At 38.7% G+C, this 18,496-nt stretch overlaps 1 protein-coding gene across 1 annotated transcript in view; it reads right to left on the minus strand.

Moving 5' to 3' along the window:
- KIAA0408 (KIAA0408 ortholog) overlaps nucleotides 1-18,496 on the minus strand; it is a 23,259-nt gene continuing 4,763 nt past the window's right edge. Inside the window, exons 2-7 of the mRNA XM_031054005.2 lie at nucleotides 15,285-15,391; nucleotides 10,756-10,954; nucleotides 7,849-8,190; nucleotides 7,428-7,507; nucleotides 4,738-6,106; nucleotides 1-2,898 (exon numbers count right to left, since the gene is read on the minus strand). Coding sequence (XP_030909865.2) covers nucleotides 2,725-2,898; nucleotides 4,738-6,106; nucleotides 7,428-7,507; nucleotides 7,849-8,190; nucleotides 10,756-10,890 — 2,100 coding nt within the window. The 5' untranslated portion in view covers nucleotides 10,891-10,954; nucleotides 15,285-15,391 and the 3' untranslated portion in view covers nucleotides 1-2,724. The remainder of the gene's footprint in view (nucleotides 2,899-4,737; nucleotides 6,107-7,427; nucleotides 7,508-7,848; nucleotides 8,191-10,755; nucleotides 10,955-15,284; nucleotides 15,392-18,496) is intronic.

Here is an 18,496-nt window from a genome sequence, read left to right on the forward strand (position 1 = left end):
TTGTCCTTGACCTATTAGTTTATTTCAAAAACCTTCTGTTCATTAAACTTACACAGGGAATGTTGTAGATCTTTGATCCTTTCTCTGGTATTCAACAATGCGATATATATCAAAGGCGATGAAAAAAACTGAAGGGAACTAAAGAAACACTTTCATTGACTAATCAAGGGAAACATTTTCATAGCTGCATACTTCAAACATAAGTGCACCACCATTTTTCAGAACAAAACTGCTTAGCTTTACCATGAAGGTAATTTAAAGAAGTTTTATTGCAGTCAACTATGACTGAAATTAAGAACCATATTGTTTTACGATTTTGTCATATTACCCTTTCATCAGCCTTTGGCATTTAAAGATGCTCAGATATTTAGGCATTCAAAAGGTCAATTTGCAAGGCATTTTGGCTTGCTCATTTCCACAGTTATCTACAATCTTAAGCCATGTTCCAAATTCACTGTGAATCATCTTTAATTTTTCTAGTTCTAAGGAAGTTAATGGAGTGCAATCTATAAATTAGGGCAAACTGGCAAATTTATAGTACTCTTGATTTTTCACTCAGGCACACAGATTTTTGCCTCTATCCAAACTGTATAAATTTTCTTCAAGATTTTCTTCAAGATTTTCTGTCCTTTCATCTTTTCCATTAATAACTTTGCAATAATGCCTGAGAAAAATTTGATGAATTGTTGATCTGTCTGAAGCCTTCATATATTGCTGTGGGATTTTTCCCACCACTCACACCTGGAAAGGACCAGAACCTAAATTGGGAAAATTACTCTGGGCATGATTTTCTCATGCAGGCAGCCTCAGTGGCATGATGGTGGTATTTATGGCTCTAATGCCTGCTCGCTCCAGTATTGGCATGCCTGAAGAGTTACCGTTGCTACCATACAGGCTATATTGCTCAGAACACATAGCCTCCTGTTTTCTCTCTCTGTAAAATCAAAGTTATACAGAGGAAAGAAGAATAAGACCCTAAAAGGAAGGAAAAAGGTGTGGATTCTCAACATGACTGGAGTAGGACAATAGATTACTATCAAATTAAGCACAATTAATTTTCCCTATATTGCCACATACACAATTCACTAGGACAAAAGCCTACACTCTCTCTGAAATCCTTTTTACAGTCACATAAGAAGATGTGCACATTAATGGATCCTGGGGTGATTTTTTAAATTCCTTTCATCACAGTATGTTTCTCCAGGAGAAGAAGAAAAGTTGCAGGACAAGACCAGGCTGACGATAAAGTGCCTCTTTACTCCTTTTAACCTAGACATGCTGTTTAAAGGTAACATTTATCATCATTACTACACAATTCATCCAGCAACAGCCTAGGGAAAAAAATTGACTGTCTTTCTGAAAAGTTCAGCAAGAGTCTGGATAGCATCCATATTTCTTTCACAAGCCAGGGAAGGAACAAACCAGGCTCTGTGCTCATCATTCAGATGGCCTATAATACAAAGTCATAAAAAACCAGAACTTCCAACTCCATGTGTCTAGGATTTCGGGCACCATTGTGATCATACCTCGATGCAATATTTCCGTACTAGGTGCAGCTTGCTGCCAGAGTGCAAGTAAACTTTGTAACTGACTGCCATGAGTCAGCCTGGGAGCAGTAAATTAGCAAGGGGCTCAGGCACTCTAGTCTAGGAAAAGAGTCAAAAAAGAGTGTGGCTTCAGTACTGGTAACAACGGTCCTTGTTCTCCTGCTCTGATGAAGGTAAACAAGCCCATTGCTATCTGACTTTGCCAAACCTCAAAGTATAATGCTAGAAGGAAAAATAAGTTTCACGAATTGAGCATATACAACCCTTTTCTTCCCTTCCTTAATTGTATGTTACACTAGTTGAAACCCGAAGTGTTTACAGTATGCTATATATAATGGCACATTTAAGTTTTTAAAGAGATCGGAACTTCAGAAATGCCTCTGGTGCTGAAAAAGGCTAATGTATTACAAATTATATATTATTTTAATTCAGAAAATATGTGTGGGTATTTTGACCTAGCATCATAAGGGTTAGAAAACTGAACAAGGATGCCATGAAGCATGACTGACATATTAGTCGAGCTAGTCTGCTTCAGATACGTATTGTGCAAGGCATTATCGCTGCAACCAATCACAAAAATGCATATTTAGGTTTTGTACATTAAATACCACACCTGTGAGCCTATGTAAAAGATATACAAAATATAAATGTCATCAGGACTGTATATTTCAAACTTTTTAAAATAAACACAAAGTATATATATATGTAGGCATATAGGTTGTAATTTCAATGTCAACACTAGCACAGTTTGTCTCTTCTAAACACAGACTTGTATACTTCCTAGTCCAACACATGCACCTACGAACACATGATCATGCATACAGCTTTACGTTCTGCTGTTTGCAGAAGAGTCAGAATATACAGCACTATACATTGTTTCAACTCAAAATTGATTGGCAAACTAAGGAAGATGCTATTTAAAAGAAATTCCTCGTGAGCTATTACAAAAAAAAAAAACAAAAAAAACAGGGCTATAGTTATTTTGTCTCAATAAAAACACTGAAGACCATGGTGATGGTGATCTAAGATTCAAAACGCTTTGTCCGGCATGTTGTGGGGGTCATTCTTGGACAGGTTACAACAGTGTAGAACTGGTTGCTATAACATATATCAAACACAGTTACCAGTTACAATGAGGCGTAGAGCTTTCACAACACCATCCACCCCAGCTCTGTGTTCAGACTACTGAGGTCTCTGACCGAAAAGAGATAGAGCAGTTATATGTCGTTCTTCTCACAGCAGGTGGTGCTGATGGTGATCTGGATGCCCATCTGGAAGGTAAGCGTCGATTTGCTGGCCGAGCAGGCCGGGAAAAACCCTTCCCGCTTGAACACTTAGCTGGCACAGAGATCTAGAACACAAAGGCAATTCCTTGCTTTAACAAGTTACGGCTTTTGTGGAATGCAGCAGGAATGTAGGAAGACATTTGGGGTGACCTCAGAACAGGTGGTCTGAAGCTATTAAAAGGAGCACAGTAATGTGCAGAATGCAAAAGAACAGCTATTTCTATGTATAGGGATTCTCACATCGTCTGCGGTTTAAAATGTATGGAGACAAGTGTCAGACACAAGGAAAGGTATAAAATCTGAATGTAAGACAAAACTGACATTCACTTAAGTTTTTGTCAATAGACGTTGTACACTGTTCTAAATGTAGAAGTCAGAATGCCATCTTACATTACCAGAGTATGTTCTACATACTTTTTATGTATTTTTTGTAGTTGCCATTTCAGCAGTCACATTGTGTTAAGAACTCTGTTTCTGTTAGTGCAATATGAAGCTGTTTACACTTGGTAACTAATTCATAATGTTTAAGTATTAATGCAGTGTCATGCCTACATGCAGAGCCTTATATACACAGGGAAACCAACAGCTTTTGATCGCAGCTACAGTGATGCAAATTGGAAAAAATGAAAATAAACCAAATGCCTCATGCTGTGTGTAGTTCTTTGCATCTTTTGTGGCACGAATTCTGCTGGACCTAAAATGGTATCCCCTAATCAGGCAATATTTTACACCTAGTTTGTACAAATAGAAATGACAATATAAACTGTGAGCCTATGGAGAATAAAATCCAATTGGTTCAGTAAAGTTATTCTGGGCTTATATCAATGTAAACTCAGTGATTATGCAGTCATTATTTCTTCTCTACATTTCATTGATGAAAATTTGTTTTCCTATTAAAAGTTCATTGGATAAAAAAGAGAAGCTTCATGGTTTTTTTCTTTCTGTGCTGTAGTAAAGATCTGCTAAGCAAGATGTTGTATCACTGCAAGGCTGTGAGAAAGACATGCAGAAGGAAATCTGCATGGTAAGATTCTCAGCTGTTTAAAATCCACATAGCTCCACTGAAGCCTGTGAATTTGTGACAGTTTAAAGAAATCAGCTGACAGTCTGAACCCATATAGGTTTCTCAGCTCAGAACACATTTGATTTCTCTTTTCTGAGATGCTAAAGGACATATCTGTGTTTATTGGCCAAGGAGCATTTCAGGAAAAATTACTTTTCTTTCTCTGTGGCCTTTTACAGAACCTGCAATTTACAGTGTATGTTCAAAATCTTCTGTTTCTCTTTCCATTAAGAAAGAACGTTGGCAAAGGCAGTATTTCTAAGCTTTTGCAAATAAAATTCAGCCCAATTAATTAGTCATGCCATACTCTCCTGTTTTTAAGTGAGAGGTAATTTTATTACTAGAAACTTTATGGAACTACAGTATGCTTTTTCATAGGCAGTTCCAAGGAAATCCTGAACCAAGAAGCACCCTGGATGCTGAAGAATGCTATCTAAGCCATCTAGCATTTTGATATGGCCAAGTGTGCTTAAGCCTTTTGGGAAGGTTTATGAAATAACTCATCAGCTAAAGGCAGGAGGGAGGGAGTTAAAACCTGACTGCAGTTCTCACTAGTTCAATCCTTAAATAACCGCACTGCAGTTAAAATCTTGCTTTACACAATGGCAGCAGAGATCAGAATCTGGCACACATCTTCACTGATCATTCTTACTTTCAAGCTTCTGTCCTCCCACAGTTCTATTATATTCAGAGGAAATACTCCTGATTCACCCAGATCCTGGCCTAACTTGTCTATTTCAATGTAATTATTTACAATATCTTCTTACCCTGCCTCACTTTAGAATCTAAAGTTTGGTATGAAACTGAACTATTTTGTTCTTGCAATTTTTTTGAACCTTACCTCTCGTAACTTCTGCCTCTCTTTTCCTTGCTTGACTTGCTGCCCAATATGCCTGGCTGAATTCCTTGGAAATTCTTGCTTTCCTTGCTCAATCTGGAGGATTTCTAAATACTGACTCAATGTCTCACAATCCCCACCAGTGAATTCAGAATTTGCCTGTGTCCACTGCTCTTTGCAGCATTTTGCACTACACGGAGAAGTCACTGTTGATTTTTCATAGTTTTTCAAAAGCTTTTCAACAACTCCATAGTTTGACCTTGAGTCAGCTGAACGCGGGCGACCGGATAAATTACTTGGTCTCCAGTCATGCTCGTGAAGCATGTGCCTATAACCACTAGTATTTGGAAGTCCATTTATTTGCTTTTGTTGCCCTGCTGTTCTGACAGCTTTGCTAGGGTTGCCAGTCTCTTGCTCCTTTGCTGCAGATAATTTGGGATTTGAAACACAAGAGGTATTTATGGTTTCTGTCCCTGCAGAGTCACGCAGTGGGCTGCAGGGTTTGTGATCTTCTGATGCTGCTTGAGGCACCTGGTTTGCTTGCAAAGCATTGTTACATTTATCTGTGTGAAATACAGTTCGGTTAAACTCATCAATCTTTGCTGCTAAAGTTTCATTTCTTTGGGTCTTTCCTGGAGTATACCTAGAATCTTCCAAAACGTCATTGTGCAGGGTAGCAGGGGCATAAACCCCATTACTGTAATAAGGGCTGCTGTGAGACCTGGGATTTTGTTTCTGGTGCATCTTGTTGTTTTGGGCCACATTTCCATCTGAACAACTCTTCTGGGCTGACAGTGGGGAAGGTTCACTTCTATTGTCTTTTCCAAGTTTGCCCACATCATATGCCCATGTGTTGTGGCAGAAACTCGTTGGCACACTGCACTCATTTTTGGTTACAGGTATTGCAGCAGTTGCTATCACGGGACCTTTCACAGCCTGCCCTTCACTTGCAAAGGCTTCTGCGGTTTCATTCTGGTTTATAGGTGAAGGATTCATCAGTTTTCCTCCACTCCTACAGTCCTGAGTCTTGCAATTGCTTTTGATGCCTGTATCTCTTATTGATGCTTCAGAAAGCTGTACAAGTGCAGAAAGTGAGTTTGTTAGGTGCCGAGAAGTGCTCCGTGGAGGAACTGGTGGAGCTTCTTTCTTTTGCCAAGATCTGAAGTCTGTTTGTTTATCACCAGTAAGACCACCATAAGACATATCCTTCAAAGCCTTCGTGGAGCTCATCAGATTCTTCCTATTATTATGTTCCTCTGTTTCAAAAGCAACTGAATTCTGTGATTCATTGCTGGACACATGGTTCATCTCAGGCAGAATAACTGTATTTTGGGTTTCCTGAAATTCCCCCAGGAAAGGAAGTGACTTCATTCTGGAAATAAAAGGAGAGGTGTTTTAGGGATGAGCAATAAGGTTATTCTCCCAGGGGACCTCAGCATGGATTAATTCTCCCTGTGAGAAATTGGTTTAACTTAAAGATCTGGGAGCAGTTTTACTGCAGCTGATACACCCAGCATTGTATTTGAAACATACCTGAAGAATTTAAAGAAAGCTCAACAAAAGGAATCTTGTATTCCTTTATCTTTTTTTTTTTTCTGAACCTTTATAGGTGATTGCTTGTTTTCTTACCTATCCTACAGTAGGAACAGTGGAACCTTGTGAGTTCTAATGACTTCAGTGAGAGTCTACCTGACTATGAACTGAATAAAGAAAGCTCTGGACCATAGTGCATCCTTTGTATAGGTTTCCTAACATTATACATGGTAGTACAAATGTGTCTTCTGAGATCTGTTAAAAAATCACTTTTTTCTAGCCAGGATTTAGAAACTATGCATCAGATATGAATTTATTAGCTTTAAAGACAGAAACACTAACCCAGCTACAATAATAAGTTAGTGATAGACAGCCAGCTGGTTGCATGGGGGGGTATAAGAAGCCCCTCTGCTCTTTCGGAATATCTGAGAAGAACCTGGCATGATGCAGGCTTCCATGAGGTCTCAGCATAGCTGAGACACAGCCTTTCTTAATCTCTTTCATGGTGTGCACCCTGTCACACCATGCTTTCAGTTTTACCTTCTGAGAATTTCTGCACAACTCAAGAGGAAGACTGGTGTTTAGCTTGTTAAAGGAAGACTATGAACATTGAAATTTTAACAGATGAAGGAATATTAATTTGTTGTACTTTTCAGGATCTGGTTTACCATCTTTCCATTAGAACAAATGTATGGTGGTTGTTCTTTTTCTTGCCTTCTTTACACTCTTGGATTGTCAGTTCCTGCCACATCACCCACACTTAAGGCTAGATACAAGCTTAATGTAAGAAATCTCCCAGCCTAACCAACCCATACAGTGTTGTATAGAACTACATGGAAATGTACCAGGGCAGACAGAAGTATGTGTTCACTTTCCCAATCCTTTATATACCCATTAGAAACAAGTACAATTTAATCTGGTATAAATAATAAATTAATTTTGTAGTTCTACAGATACACTCCATTTTGCTAGTAAAATGTGCCCGTATCATATTTCAGTTTATTTCTTTTGAATATATTTTACTGAGCACTGAAACACTAGGAGTACAGGAGCTGCCCAACTCCTAGTAAACTCAACGGCAACCACTCCCTCAAAGGGAACAGAAGGAGAGTCTCGTTATTAATTTTCTTCCTCTAATTAGGGTCCAAATATGTTTGTACCTTCTGTGGTTCGACTTCTTTCGGATTTCCTCTTGATAGCTGCATAATTCTTCACTGACTCTGGCAAGTTCTTTGAGAGCCTTTATAAATATAAAAACAGTCCTTTAATATAAGCCTTTAAAATGGTATCTCCAGAATTATTTTGAAACTTGTGGTCACTTGCATTTAAGACTCACAGCAGAGGAAAGCAGCACAAAGATTACAAAAAATGACCCCAGGTTATAAATGGAGGCAAAGAGCATGCTATTAACACATTTGAACAGTGACAAACACTCATCAATAGCAAACCAAGGAGGAAGTAGAGACTGCCTTGGTGAAAAGCTAAGATGTGGGAGATCAGTTCTCTAGGCTACCCCCGGAGGCAAAAAATTGCAGTATTTTCCTCACCCTTGTAACCAAGACATGCCCATACTTTACTTACTACATTGAGATCACCAATATGATTCTTGGCATTTTTCTTGGAAGTTTTGATGCTGAGGCTGTCTTCAGGTTTGTGACAATTCTCAAACGCCAGATTGTCTGTTAACAGAGTACTGCTTCTGCTCTTGGCTCTGGGTTCTTTACATTCATGTCCTGTTTTACTGAGCAAACTTCCTTTTTCCATCCTGTCATTTGCAACATTGTGTTGATAGTTCAGCTCCACTGTGTCACTCTCTTCCAAAGTAGGGGAATGCAAGGACAGCTGCAGCATCTTGCTCTGAATCGTATTATTATCATGGATGTTCATATTGCTCTCCCTTCTAAGTTTTACCTCCTGGTAAAGCTGAAGAAACAACAGAACCTTCTATTAAATCATGGTACTGTGATGAACTTCATGGTAAAAGAATATATCCATATACTGTTTTGAATGATGTTTCACTCAGTAGACAAATACCAAGTGGAAAGATTTGTACATGTGTTAGTAAAAATTGATTTTATGACGCTATAACAGTGCACTTTGTGGTGGTCACATCCCTGATCTGGTGGATCAGGAATGTGAGGGAGATAGAGGGCTCTGGCTATGTTACCAGCTGGAAAATCATGTTACTTTAAGGAGGGGAAGTGAATTCTCATTACATACAGTGTCATCTGCACTAGTGCAGACTCTTCTAGTTCTCAGTCAAGTGTAATCCTCCCCTATGACTCAAGATATAAATCAGTACTGCAGAATTGCCAGAATCTGGCAACGTGCTGTCACCTTATCTTCTTTCATGCTATCCACTGAGATGCAGTGGTTTCATTAGTAAATGAAAAGGTGTTAATTCCTGTCACCCAGCAATTTCAAACTAGGGAACTGTGATAAATTATAAATTAGAAAAAACAGCAACATCATAAAAACCTCTTTTGCTTACAATACCATTTCCAGTGCCAAGAATCCCATGGCTCTTTATAAACATTCATTCTTAACTTGCTTTTCTGAAGAAAGCACAGAGCAGGCACCTCTGAACAGCCATCTGCCTGCTTTCTCACAGTGAACAAGGCCATCACAACAGCTTTTGGAAGGACAGTGAAGAATAACAACAGGAAGAACATGAGGCCATTTCATGAGTAGTGCTGTGGATTAGAAGTATTCTCATGTTCAGAGAGCTGACACTTGACCTCATCCTGGGCTTTCAGATTTCAGTCCCAAGCCCAGCTGCACATGGAACCTGAGGGCTGAATTTTGTCATTTCCAAGGAATGAAGGCCTCATACGGATTAAGCATAGCAGTAAGAAGGAAGGATACCACATCATAACAATATCATCTTGTAAATCACATAAGTCTTCCTGGAGTAATCCAGGAATTAAGTTAGGTTTGGGGGGACTAGATAAAACTACCAAATAAAAACCACAAGCTGAAAAGGTAGCACAAGTTTTATTGAGGAAATCCTTCTGCAGATGATGGCATTTAAAAGGTATCTCCCCTTTTCTCCAGCCATGTGGCTTTTGGTGAAGAAACATCAGGCAACTAAAATCAAGGGCTATAGCCACAATTTAGGAGGTGACCTTAGGTACCAATAAGCTTGGGGAAACATCTGTAGTTTTGTCTGGTCCTGTAGAACCCAGTGATTTGCTTCATTCTCTTCTTCTTAGCCAAAATCCATTCTTTATCTCTTTTTCTGTCTCTGTCATGCTTTCTTAGTCCATATACTAATAAAAAAAATTGAAAAAACATGGTCTTTGCTGCCATTATCAGTACTGTCAATAGCCAAAATACCTTTTCACAACACATTACTGTCATTCCACAGCAGCTCATATATCTAACCAACTGAAATTCAACTAAACATGTAGATTGCATCACTAACTTTTGAAGGACTCTCACCTCAACAGTGAAATTAGATAAGACTGCATAGAAATGTCCTAACACAAAAGCAGAATATGGCAAAGACATCTGCCAGATCTGCAGGTAAAATATAAGAGAGCTGATATTATGGAACTATGTTGCAGGCTAGTTTAATGGGCAGTGTATGGTTGCAATGCATTTGGCTCTGATAATTTTTATTCTTGTACTTTCATGTGAGCAATCTCTGCCATACATTCCTGTGTTACTCAGCCACAGGATGGTGTTGGCAGAGAGCAAGGAAAACTACTCCATGTGTATATTAGAATGAAAAATGTGGAAAGCTTAGTGGTGAAAAAACCTGCTTCTATATGTTGCCAAGGCAGATTCAGTTTATGCACTACAGAATGCCAGACAGATCTGCCACAGGGACAATTTGGGAATAAAAAAGTAATAAATAATTACCATAACTATATCTGGAAGGACATGCATTACAAATGGCAAGGAGTGAGTGTCAGTACCCATAAACACACATGGTGTCAGGACTTTCATGGTATTTAGTGTAACTGTTTTCTCTACTGAAAGCTGTCTATAAATGGAGCAGGTTCCAGCCAGAATGATTCTGCATCATGCAGTATTTAATGTATGATCTCCTTTTTAGTATTACCATTTACCCCAGAAGACCTGTGATATCTAATCCATTTTTGCCAGAGAATTATGACACCTAGAGTTTTTGCTACTAAATACGCATTTTCCTAAACACCATATATGCAATTGTTCAGTGTGTACTTGAAAAAAAGCTTGTAAGATATGAGCAGCGTGGCTTATGCCCAGAGAAATGGCAGCAGCACATACAGCAAACATCATAGCAGACTTCACACAAAGCAACATTTAACCTCCCGCTTCATATTTATGATTATTAAATGAGCAATCGCAAATAGTGCTGAGCACCTGGCATTGTGTCTTACCATCAGCTATTAGAAACTTCCAGTGACAAATGACAAATAGAATCTAAAAAAAAAAAAGCATCCCCCAATCGCTTCATCCCAAGTGAAAATATTAGTGTTCAGAGTTTTTTTTTTAAAGTACCTCTTCTATTTTCTTCTGCATAACCTTCCATTGACATTCCCATTCTTTCCTTTCATTGTCAAATCTCTCCAGCAATTCCATCTTCTCTTTATTCCAGTTCCTCTCAGTATTCTCCAGCTGTTTACTCAGGTCCATGGTTACAGTATGTTTAACAGCAAGAAGATAGCTCTGCTTTTTCTCTTTCTTCCCTGAATGTTTCCTGGAAGTTTATCAGAATAAACCTTACTTGTGTTTGATTCTGACTTGCAGGGAAAAAAAGAATCAAGCAAACCCTCCCAAATTATTAACTGAAATGTGCTTGCAGGAAATAGCATCATACAACTGCATGATACATATCTGGAGCATGACTGGAACAAACCAAGTGTTATACAATAGGAAGACAAGGGCAGAGAGGCCCAATCTCGAATGGGGAGAAGGGATCCACGTGCAGTACAACAGAATTCAGCAACATCAGCTACAGCGAGCTCTGTATGGTAGCCACTTTGCATTACTTTTCACTTTAAATCTGTTTTCAGCAATATTCGAGTCTGTGTGATACTGAATGGCACTTCAGAACCTTGGGATCCTGCAACATCTGCCCTTGAGGGTCAAAGCTATTTTTACATTTGTTCAAGAGACAACTGCAAGTGTAAAGGGAACATGTTTGCTCATGCACCCCTTTCACACATGCATGTAGCACAACAAGGACTGTGACATTCTTTTGGCAATTGAAGACTGTAAACTTGATACATGCAGATAAATCTCATGGCTACATGAATGTTTTAGAATATATAAAGGAAAACAGGACAGGAAAGCTAATAACAGGTAATAAGCACATAGAGTATAAAGCATCATTCTACTACATAAAAGACTATAGGTCACTATGAAAAGTTCACATATTTTGAATGTACAAATCTAAATCTAAAAATGCTAGATCTAGGACCAGCACAGGAAAAACAAGAAAATATTCTCAAGTCTAGTTCAAAACCTTCCTCAGAATATTTAACTAATTAGCCCTTCTTCAGAAGTCTTTAGTACCTGTGGATTAAAAATTACCAGTAGAATCACTAAATATGTATATTTTATAGGAAATATTTTGGATCTGCTTATCTGGCTTTGAAGCAGAACAGTTATAGATTTTATAGGCCTGGTGCTCCTCTTGCTGTCTTAGGCTTTACAGCAAGAACTCCACCAGCACATTTACTATGCCAGCAAGGCCAAAATAACACTCATTTATTCATGACGGCTCCTATGGTACAATGGCTGGTATACACATATTGATACTTGAGTTTGTTGACTTTGGCTCTCAAAGCCAGCTGTTGTGTTAGGTGGACATGGAATCCAGTTCTAGTCACAAAATGCCTCTGCAATGCTTTGGTCTCCTGTCAGAAACCAAGAGTATGAGCAGACAAATGAATTATCAGAGAATTAACTAGGAGTAAACCTAGTTTACCTCTGTGGAATTTGTTCATTTCCCTGACTAATGGTCTGTGGTTGCCAATCCGCAGAACTGCCCATTTTATCATTCATATTTTTTTGATTTAGTAAAAATTAATTCTTGAGCTTCCCATAAATGTCTTCCCCATCCTGTATTTTATTGGACAAGTCTTGTTGATTCAGCTGTGGCTACTGTGTCATCTGCTTACCAGTGTCTGCATAATTTCAGCTGACTGGGCAGCTGATGCCAAACTTGAAGTCAGCTTCCTTCATGAACAAGTAAGCAGAAGAGCTCAGCTGAAGCCCAGTGGGTCATAAGAAGACCTGCTAAAGCACCTCTCAACCGACAACCATCATGGGCCAATCCTAATTCTGGGTTGGCAAAATGGGCTACCCCAAGCAATTTTGGATGGAGGTCTTCAAGAACAAGCTGACTATTCTTCCAACATCTTTGTCAGCCTGCTTCACGATGGTGATAACCATGTCACCATATAACATGGTACTGGAGTTTACTCTTTCAAAATCTGACTCTTTTTCAAAATCTGACTGACACCTGCCCTGGAGGTCTGAAATAGAAATCTGTCCCTCAACTATGTACAACAGATTTCAGACCCTTCTTCTACCTGCCTGAAAACATACAGGACAGCTTTATAAAAACATAACCCCCCTGAAACTAAGAGCAGCATATCACAAAAGGAATGAAGCACTGGTTTGCTCATGGTTTCTTAGGGAAAGCAGCTAGGCTACAAAGACTGCACCTCTCCAGTCCAACATTTCAGCTTTGTGCCAGGCTTTCATAAAGTGTTGATGAAAAACAACTAACAACTTACAAAAAAATTCCACTGCACTTGTGACCTATGTAATCTAAACATCTACTGCTAATGAACTTTAAAACCATTTCAGTATTTTCTCTCTGTGCTTTTTTTTAGGTTGCAATATTTAGTACAGTCATTTGCCCTTTTTTTTCTACATTTATGTCTCTATAACCTTTCAAGACATCTCTAAGAAATAAACAAAAGTCGACTCTTTGCTCCACTAGAATCCTTCAAATGTGTTTCAGAAAGAAATAAAAACCTTACAAATGCTGTAAAGTCGTGAACAAGACAGGCAGACACAATATGTCAACAACTTTAACAAATGATGATTCTGCTAGTGCACTGTTAGTAACAATGACCATGCTTCAATCAGCAACACACTACTAGAAAGTCAATACTATATAGCATATTTTTTTACACGTATAAAAAAATATATATACAATATGTATTCCCTTTAAACATGCATACAGCATTGAAAAGGCCCCTAGTGGTTTCTTAGTGCTGGGAACTACTATTGCTATGTTTACATTCATCTTAACAATTTCCAAGTTGCTTCATATGGGACTCTGATTATAAAAACAGATTGGAGACCATTAGAATAAAATCAGGTCTTGGAAAAGGTTAGTTACAGAAATTACAGATAGTCACTTGTAGCTCTAATGCCCACAAAAAGCTTGTGTTGCTTCTTATGCTTCTCCAATTTCCTCTTGACATTCTGAGAAGAAAACTCATGTTATTGATGTTAGCAGCTGGATGACTATACAAGTTTGGTGCTGTTGTACAGTGGATAAATTCCTCAGAGTGTTTAACTCTCATTTCTATGACTTTTTTTCCCCTTTTTTTTCTTTGGTGTTGTTTTTGGTTTTGGGGTTTTATTTTGGTTTGGTTTGGTTTTTTTGAGGGGACGCTTTGGGGGGGAAGATTTTTGTTTGCTTTTTTTCCCTATTAGCAATAAAATCCAATTTGTCATCCTGCTAGTATACCCTCTGCCTGTATAGTCCATCAAGATGTCCCCATGGGTATTTCACATGGGTTAAGCAACCCAAAGAGATGCAAAATGCCACATTATAATTTGCTGTGCAGATCAGAACAGTACTCTGCTCTTGCAGTATTGGCACTTTCTGCATGTCCTAGACAAGGTCAGAAGCTCATTACAGCAATCAGGTTCAAGCAAATAATCAATTTTATCTACATCAGTTGCATTTTCCCTCAACTTTTCCTTTGGCTCTTCCTTTTGTCAAGCAAAAAATGTTTTAAGCAACTATTTGATGTTAGTATTATTATTCTCCCATGTCCTTCCCATGCCTTTCCTATGCACATATTAAAAATGCAAAATAGTTTGCAACCGGCCTCTATTAACTTCTGAAAATAATCTGTGGTGACATGAGCTGAAATATTATATAGAGATCAATTAGACTGGATGTGTACAACCATTCAGATACATGAATCTTCCCTTGATTTTATGGGGGAAAAAAGCTACTAGCTTATATTTCTAATAAAGTGCTGTGGTTTAGATGATTAAGGAAATAATACATTTATGTATTTGTTAAATTATAAAAGTGTGCCATGTGTCACAATATTGTGGACTTTATACATAAAAAGAAGAGTGAGAAAGTGAAAGAGAGAGAAAGGAAGAGAAAGAAAGAGAAAAAAAGAAAGAGAAAAAGAAGAGAGAAAGAGAGAAAGAGAGAGAGAAAGAGAGACTGAGAGACTGAGAGAGAGAGAGAGAGAAAGAGAGAGAAAGAGAGAAAGAGAAAGAGAGAAAGAGAGAGAGAGAAAGAGAGAGAAAGAAAGAGAGAGAAAGAGCGAGAAAGAAAGAAAGAAAGAAAGAAAGAAAGAAAGAAAGAAAGAAAGAAAGAAAGAAAGAAAGAAAGAAAGAAAGAAAGAAAGAAAGAAAGAAAGAAAGAAAGAAAAAGAAAGAAAGAAAGAAATAAAGAAAGAAAGAAAGAAAGAAAAAGAAAGAAAGAAAGAAAAAGAAAGAAAGAAAGAAATAAGAGAAAAACGGGAGGGTGGGAAAGAAAGAGAAATAATGAAAGAGAAAGATATATTCGAATGCTCACGCTACCTGTCATCCCTCTTCTGCTGATATATCTGCGCCTGCTCTGAAGAAACTACTGTACTAATGAAGAGTCTTTCTCTAAGAATAAAGACTATATATAACATACATGAGCACCACATTACATACAAATAACACTAGAGAGATGTTTAAATAACTGTTTTCCACATGAGTAATTTGCTTTCTTTTTTAATCTTAGCTGTATGTTCAAACCACTGATTTAAAATAAACTGTAACCATACCTTTCATGGAATATGAAATCCCTTAGAAGTCTTTCATTCCATTTCTAAACAGCAGTGAAAGCAATGAAATGCATAGCTAGCTGGGATCCAGTTCTGCAGATCTTGATCTTTAAAAGAAACGAGAAAGTTGAGCAAGACACAACCTTCCAACCGTGGCAGCATTTGCAACTCTCTTTGAATAAGTCCGCAACTTTTGCAAACTGAAAAACAGTTCCGTTCAGCATCATCCCAGCAGCTGGCTTCCACATGACGTCAGTACACGGAGGATGGTTTTAAAGCCATCTCTTCCAACCCCCAGCTCTGTAACTTAATATCTCCTCATATTTTGTGTAAACAACTCCAAGTCCAGGACATTTTTAGGTTTTATAGTGCAGTCCAGTCTTTAAAGCCTGCCAAAGCAGCCAGTGTTATTATTAAAGCTGTGACAATAGGCAATTTCAGGTCTCTTTTACTAGCGTCCATGTTATAAAGGAAGATTCCTTCCTGCCTTCCAGACCCTGTTTTCAGGGTCATATTTTTTATGATGATAATTTTGAGCTTTGCAACTTGATGCTCAAAACCTGCATTGTAAAAGGACTTTGTTTAAAGCAGCAGTTTTGTTGGTTAACAGCTAACTTAAAGACCTAAAAGCAAGCCACTCCCCTAAAATCTTTTTATGTATTCTAACTATGCCATCATGTATGAAGTGCAGAATTATTGAGCATTGTATAATCCTACTGTCTTGCATTCTGGGAATGGTGATAATGGTTTCTTTGGAATATACCCAAATATTTCTGCTACATTATAAGGTTTCTGCATCAGATTCTCTAGTCTGTTAAGATACTTTGTGTCAGCAAAGTGCTTGAAATTGGATGAGAATCTCCCTTGCACCAGGGAAACTCATCCCTAGCACAGGGCTACGAAGGAAGGTTCAAAAACACATCAGTCTGGACTTAAAGCACTAGGAGTGCCCAATGCAAGTGTCGGCATGGGAAGAGGGGAGGGAGTATATGTGACAAAAATGATCCAGCAAGTAAAGCCCATAGGAAACCTTGAAGCCAGTGCAGCAAAATTCAGCTGCTCTCCCTGCTGAACTGCAGGCACAAGGCAATCAGCTTGCTCCCTGTGTCTCTGCCCACCACAGTAACTCTCCTGTTGCACTACATGTTAAATTGCTTTCATTTGGCACACAGAGAGACCCCCAGGCAGCAGCTTCACACATACCACTGCCCTGCTGGATACTTATGCTTGAATGTGGCTGTGCACAGTGACTGAGACCATTATAGTGAGAAAACTCACATTTCAGGGAACATTTTGTCCCCACATGTACCTGGAGAAGGGCCACAAAGTACTTGACTCATGCATCATAAAATCCTGGATAAATTCTGCTACCAGATGGGCGTCTTTGAACGCACTAAGCAGGAGTGACATATATCTTTTGTAGGCAGAGCAGCCGATGACAAGAGAATCAGTGAGAAGGACATGATATGAGGATTCACACATCCTTTGCCTAGTCAGCACTCTCCTCCTTAAAACCGTAAGGGTTTTCTGTGATAAAATCCATGCACCGCATAAAGATTTTAGCTCTGGGTACATTTTATAGTAAATACCAAAGCAGGTTTCAGGGAAAACACATTTTTTTGCCTTATATGGTCTAGCTATAAGTCTCAGTGAATACATTACTGGGGTGCTTATTCTGCTCCCATGTAACATAAATAATGGGACTTGGGCTACTTGTGAAAATTTCATAGGTGATATATAAACTGAACAAAGATGCCCAAGTACAAGACTGAACATTCCACAGCTTCTAAACTCTGAGAATTTAAAAATAGAGCGACAGTGTGACTTTCTTTTGAGAGGTTATGTCCCAATATCCCAAGAAGACAGCAGACATAGCTGGGAGTGAACCCTGAGTGACTGTGAGCAGAGAACTGAGCCTGCAGCTGGAGGCTGGGTGCCGCATTGCTGCTTCCTCTCCAAAGCCAGCACAGCTGCACCACTGCAAATGAAAACAGACTCTGAATATGTGTTCCTTTACTCTTATCTTTCAGAATAGGCTATTATTGTTGTGTCTTTAGTATTGCTAACTCAGTGTCACTTCTTATGTGAACTTTCTGAAGTAAAATACAGTAAAATTAAAGAAAACAACAGACTAAATCCCAGGTGTGAGTTTTCACTCAGGCAAAATCCTACATTTTTGTCAGTGTGAGGAATTAGAAATGTGTGAGACTGAGGGGTTCATTATTAGGAGATAAGAGCTGGACCCCACTCTTAGTTTAAAGGGCCATGTTAAACTCAACATGGGAAAGGCAGAGAAAAGTTGTGATAAAGAAAATATGAAGCGAGCTAAATCCCTGGACTCATTGCTCCAGACACCCTTAAGTGTAGGAGTAGTGACTTTTGCTTTTGAAGAACAAAAGTTATCCAACAGAGACTGTCAGCCCTCCAGCAGCAGCAGACAAAGCAGCAAATGTAGCTTTCTGGCCTCTGGCTCAGGCAAAATAAGCAGGAAGGCTAGGGTAGGTTTACTAGATCTGACACACTGCTTCCACAGTCAAAGTGTACTTTGTCTACACCCAGTATCAGCTTTGCTTGTGTTAAAAGTCAGCATCTCAACAAAAATGTGCAAGGGGATTTAAACAAGCCCCCTGCTAAATTTCTCTTCAGCATTCAAGACTTGAAGATAAGGGTGCATGAGTTTCAGTATGGACTATAATCTGAATATATACACAGGGTAATGCGCATTCTCGTCAGTAGTCTCTGCTCAAGATGGTTTTGCAGCACTTACAGCTCTGCTGCACCAGCTTGGTTATGGCACACCCATTTTGCTATATCCACATAAGTTTGGTAGCAAGAAGGAAGAACAATATTGCTGCCACTGTAATCAAGCCAACTACAACATCAGATTCCTGAATGATGTACACTTTGATAATCTTAGCAAATACATCTCAGGAGTGGATATATAAATTGGGAAATGAGCAGAAGGGAATACAAATTGTCTCCTCTTACTATTGTGCACTTCTGTAGTAGTATATAACTTAGTGGAGAAATAGAGCCAAAAAAGTGTTATGTCACTTCTCCAAGGTTACATTGGAAATCGGTGGCAGATACTTTGAATGTTTGCTTTAAATAGAGCCACTGTAATTTTTCCCATAGGCAACTGCATGTGTAATGGCAAAAGTTGGGTTTGAATATCACTTCCCCTGGCATTAAATTAGAGATAGAAATGTAAG

The sequence above is a fragment of the Melopsittacus undulatus genome, chromosome 3 (genome assembly GCF_012275295.1).
Source record: "Melopsittacus undulatus isolate bMelUnd1 chromosome 3, bMelUnd1.mat.Z, whole genome shotgun sequence".
NCBI lineage: Eukaryota > Metazoa > Chordata > Aves > Psittaciformes > Psittaculidae > Melopsittacus > Melopsittacus undulatus.